Below are 4896 nucleotides of genomic sequence, written 5' to 3'. Positions count from 1 at the left end.
AAATCCTCATTATATTGTTCAACCTTACTAAATTTTACACAATTTTACATATATTACAGAAAGATTAACTGAATTCTTTCTCAAAAAATGGACATGTATCAGCATCCATCAACCATATGTGCATGAATTCTTCTTGAACTTGATAGGTTTGATTTAGAAGAGTTGATCACCAAAGAAAAAGTAATTTCCTTATGGTGCTTTGTTTGACATGCCAGAGCCTTCAGCAGCAAAATCAAAAATAAGCATTGAGAAGAATTCTACAAATGCTGCTCTAATTGCATCAGGCTGAGCAGCCTCTCCAGGAGACCCAATTGAAATTCTTTGGATTGTCATCAATTCACGTGGGAACATCGAAGGATCCACGTCCATTTCTGCTCAACTGTGGCACAGAATGAGAAAAAAGATAATGTTAAGATATTAAGACCTTTCAATTATTTTCTCTTCAATTGTATACTGTGGATTTTCATTGTACAAGATATTAAGACCAACCAAAAATATAAATTCAGTGCTTCAAATTGGTTGTTGTGCCAGAGTTGGGTATATATCTTGTCGGATATTTATAGAAACTTTGTGCCAATACAAGTGAGATGTCACACTTACTAGATATACAGGCTTTTAGTTTATCTATAATGACTAATGCTGACAATGGCATTCATTCTAGATTAATATCAATAGATTTTATCTTGATATTGTAATAATTTTATAAGTTGCATCATAGACAGCATGTGTTGCAATTTTTTTAAAATTAGATATATCCATTTAGGTGCCTTACATGTATGCTGCCTATATAGAAAATCATAGATAATAGTGAACATAGTAATAATGCACAACAATTACAAACCTCCGTGCAAAATTGGAAAACTTGTACTTATTTCTTCTGTCCAATCCTATGAGCACGATCTTGAGCTTTAACTATTGGTTCTCCAATAGCATCTACTAATGCCTGGTTCTTGCTCACTTGCTCCATGGCCTTGCTACAAATTTCATAGTTAATCAGTTTAGAAGCTGCTAAGGCGGGACAGAATTTCAATTTAAAAATGTTAAGAAGTTAAACTCCTATCACGGTTAATATAAGGTCCCACAAAATGTAATTCAAGAAAACTAACCTGTAAAAATATCAGGACCCAGGAATCACGCTCTTTTAATTTAGGAAGTAACTTATCCAATAGAACCATTTTACCTACAAAAGAAATTTTTAGAAACATTTGACAATGTCAAGTCATTAAATGATCAGTCTACAAAGAACTTCAATTTCACCTGATATTTGGAACCATTCATCAAAAGTTTCAGCAGAGCTAAAAGTTTCAGGCAGAAGAAAATTGAGAAGGGTCCAGAGTTCATGAAGATTATTCTGCAATCACAAAATAAGAAACCACAGTAAATACCCAAATTTGTTAGATGATGCATGTTACGAGAAAAAGTGAACTAGAATAAGAGTTTTAAAAATTACACCAGTCTATGAACAGATAATGCTGCAGGGAGGTACAAAAAATAAACAAAAACACAAAACAGCAGTGCTACCAAGTTAACCCAAATTATGAGTACAAATGCATTGAAAATAAGCTTCTCTTAGCAAGCAACAAATTTCTTGCAAGAATTTATATACAAGACCTAGTTAACTCAAGATAGATTAACTATACCGTTCTTTAATTTACACAAAGTTACATAACAAGAACAATAAATCATACACAGAATCCAAAGTCCATAAGACATGAAACAGAACCAGAACCAGAAATCTATAGTGTAAAGAATTAAGTTGTCTTAGTATATCTATAACTGATTATTTTAGAAGCCAGATATAATAAACTACAATTATCTCAAGGATGTACCTTGAGCACCAAATATGATCAGCGGCTTCAATAACTACACAAGGGCCAACTTGATACTCCCACTACAATGTTCATGGAAATGATACTGTGAAAAACCGAGTTCTTGTATTTATAACCTCTAAATCATAATTATATATCTGTCGGAGTTTGAGTATAAGCATAAGCACTTACACAACTAGGCTAATAAACCATAATTCTATTATTATACATATGAAGCATAAGCACTTACACATTTTATCTTTTATTTTGCATTATATGAGATCCTTATAGGAGAAGACAGGGACCCAAAGTATACACTGCAACTCTTTCTCAATAGCCACTTTAACTACCAATTGAGCTACAAACTAGTGATCTAACAGTTTCGGTCCATGGTTTAGTTAATTTAACTCACAATTAGCTTTATCTTAATAGAAAAAATGAAATGCATTACATTAAAACTTTTTTTTATTTCATTAATAATTGAAACAGATTGCTCCACTTCAATGCTTTGTTAATATAAAAGTTTTACACTATTATTGTCATTCACATACTACTTCTATAAGACATCTGAGCAAAATGCAAAATCCACATCTGAGCAAAAGCATAAAATAAATTCTCACAAACATGTATGTATCTTCCAAAAAAAAAAAATGTCACCTTAATAGAATTATCTGCTGAAGAACTCATAAGCACTGGCTCATTTGCAAAAAAATGTAGTGATGTGATCACACTATCATGAGCCTCTCTTACAACTGGCTGGAGCCTTTTCTTTTCCAGATTCCATACGCTTATGACACCTGATGAACCTCCAGAGGCTAGAAGGGGTTTCCCATCTAAGCCAGATAAAATAATCCACCAACAAAATCAACACAAAATACCAAAAGGCACTAAAAGCCTGAAGAATAGAGGCAGCTCCATATTTAATTTATTATGCAAAATATCACACACTTACCAGTGCAGAAAGATAAGGCAGTGACAGAACCTCGTGTAGAATGTGTAAATGTAACCAATTCTTTATCATAATGAATGTTATGAACATGAATGCTTCCATCTGCACACCCAACTGCAACGACATCTAGAGCAGGGGAGGAAACACAACAGGTGATCGGTGAATCCCATCCCTTAAACTCAAATATCTTTTTCTTTGTGCTAATGTTCCAAAGCTGCATAGGACCTTGCTCGCTCCCAACGAGAACCTATTGCATATTTCTCAATCATAAAGGAAGTCTTAACTCTAAATGTCACTTTCACTTAACTCCTTAATTAGCCCGTGACTACAATTGCAGCCCCAGTAAAGCCTATTGCCCTATTCATTCTCAACTGAAAATTAAAGCCTACAATGTCTATTAATCTTTGGAACAAGAAGAAAGACATGATTACCTTATTTAGGTAAGTATCTGGATGCATTATACAGCTGGGGCTAAAACTCTGATCAAGCAAAATGTGCCCAAATGGGGAAGGGTTCTGATCCATAACTCCCTTAAATGCCCACAAGAAAATGTTGCCGCGAATATCACATTTTCTAGTCAGCTTTTGATGTTGAGTTCTCATTCCTATGAATCTATGGCCTCCCATTCTTGGCCTTCTATGTACCTGAAAGTATAGTAACAAAATCATGATTAGTATAAATTGATAAACACATTCTAATAAGATAAAACCATAAACAAGCAAGCGTTTCTAAACAATCATACACTTCTGAGAGTTTGCTCTTCTGAGAGGCACAAACCCTTCTGAGAAGCACAAACAAGCAAGTGTTTCTAAACAAGCAAGTGCTTCTAAATATTAGAATAATAAATTTAAAAAAATAAAATTCTGCAAACATAAAACCTAAATAAACTCTATTTATTCTACTTTTAAATTTTGGCAAAGTGAAATTGGCCTAACATAACATCCCTCATTCCCTTCAAACATAAAGGTATTTGATCCTTTAAGCTGTAGTGTTTTTCTTTTCTTCCTCCAATTTGATTACTCCGTTTCCACTGTCCAATTTCTTTTTCTCTTTATGATAAATTTTAACTGAAAAAAGCTTCGAGATAAAAATAGATAAAAAGTATTGGTTCATTAAATACTGATCATTGAAGCTTCTTATAGCTATGTAAAGTTATATTAACTATGAAGTACCCTTTGCAACAAAAGATAAGAAATTTAAAGTATGAAGAGCATGAGGAACAAACCGTGAAATTGGATGACTGAAGTTCTTGCTCTAATTGTGCAAGCCTAACTCTACTATTCTCCAATTGCTGCACATATGCCTATTGAAAAACCAACACATATCAATCATTCAATGGTTGGGGCTTAAGTTTAGGTTCAATTGAGCAATCTAACATATCAAGTTGGGAGCAATTAATTTACCTTCTTCCTCAATCGACTCTTCTTAGCAGCCTCACAATTCTGAGCCAGTCTACGAAGAGTCTAGAAAAATATTTATATAAAAATGTAAAAAATCAGTACTACTAATGAAACAGAAATTGAAATAGTAAGCATAAGCAGTAGCACACAAACAATGAAACAAACCTTCTGATCCTCATGTTTAAGCTTAGTTTGATCATTGGAGTCCACAACTACAAGTTTTCCCTTCCCAGCCCTATTATTTGATAAATAGGAGAGTGAGTGAGTGAGTGAGAGATAAGGTATATTTGATAAATATGAGAGTGAGTGAGTGAAAGATAAGAGAGTGAGAAAGAGAGTAACTTGAGGTTAAATCAAAGGCATGATGATAGTGCTGTTGTTGAAAGACAAGAGCAACGGCAAGATCAGAATCAATTAAACGCGTTGTTGTCTTTGGAGTTGTGTTACTATCATCTCCCCTGTTTCAAAAATACTGAAAAGAATGAGTTATCTGTCTGTAATTCAGCAGATTCAGACAAGGACAAGAAGGAGGAGCCAAAATCAAGTCATAACAAGAATATGCATGCAAACTCCAGATAAAATATCTCAGCAATTCAAATATATAGTTCATAAACAAAGTTCATTCTATACTACAATCATAGAAATTATGTTTCAGATTTCACAAATTATAGGAATATACAAAATTCATACCTTAGAATTTAGAAATTTCGTTCTCTGCAGCAAGCAACAACTGATTTGC

The 4896-nt window shown here is 33.5% G+C and overlaps 1 protein-coding gene across 1 annotated transcript; it reads right to left on the bottom strand.

Moving 5' to 3' along the window:
- Positions 1-1163: 1163 nt before the first annotated feature.
- Positions 1164-4407, bottom strand: LOC112715466 (uncharacterized). The gene is made up of 7 exons (XM_072204021.1): positions 4323-4407; positions 4161-4220; positions 3983-4060; positions 3189-3401; positions 2761-3004; positions 2466-2641; positions 1164-1351 (listed from the first exon to the last, which is right to left on the bottom strand). The coding sequence occupies exons 4-7, from the start codon at positions 3381-3383 to the stop codon at positions 1223-1225; spliced, it is 744 nt and encodes a 247-aa protein (XP_072060122.1). The 5' UTR covers positions 3384-3401; positions 3983-4060; positions 4161-4220; positions 4323-4407; the 3' UTR covers positions 1164-1222.
- Positions 4408-4896: the final 489 nt, after the last annotated feature.

This window comes from Arachis hypogaea, chromosome 10 (assembly GCF_003086295.3).
Source record: "Arachis hypogaea cultivar Tifrunner chromosome 10, arahy.Tifrunner.gnm2.J5K5, whole genome shotgun sequence".
NCBI classification, from domain to species: Eukaryota; Viridiplantae; Streptophyta; class Magnoliopsida; order Fabales; family Fabaceae; genus Arachis; species Arachis hypogaea.
This window is presented reverse-complemented; position numbering and strand designations above follow the sequence as displayed.

Coding starts and splice junctions, on each gene's coding strand:
- LOC112715466 (XM_072204021.1), bottom strand. CDS start 3,383: ATGGGAGGCCATAGATTCATAGGAATGAGAACTCAACATCAAAAGCTG. Junction 2,642..2,760: donor TGCCTTATCTTTCTGCACTG/GTAAGTGTGTGA, acceptor TATCTGGCTTAG/ATGGGAAACCCCTTCTAGCC. Junction 1,352..2,465: donor CAGCAGATAATTCTATTAAG/GTGACATTTTTT, acceptor TTGTGATTGCAG/AATAATCTTCATGAACTCTG.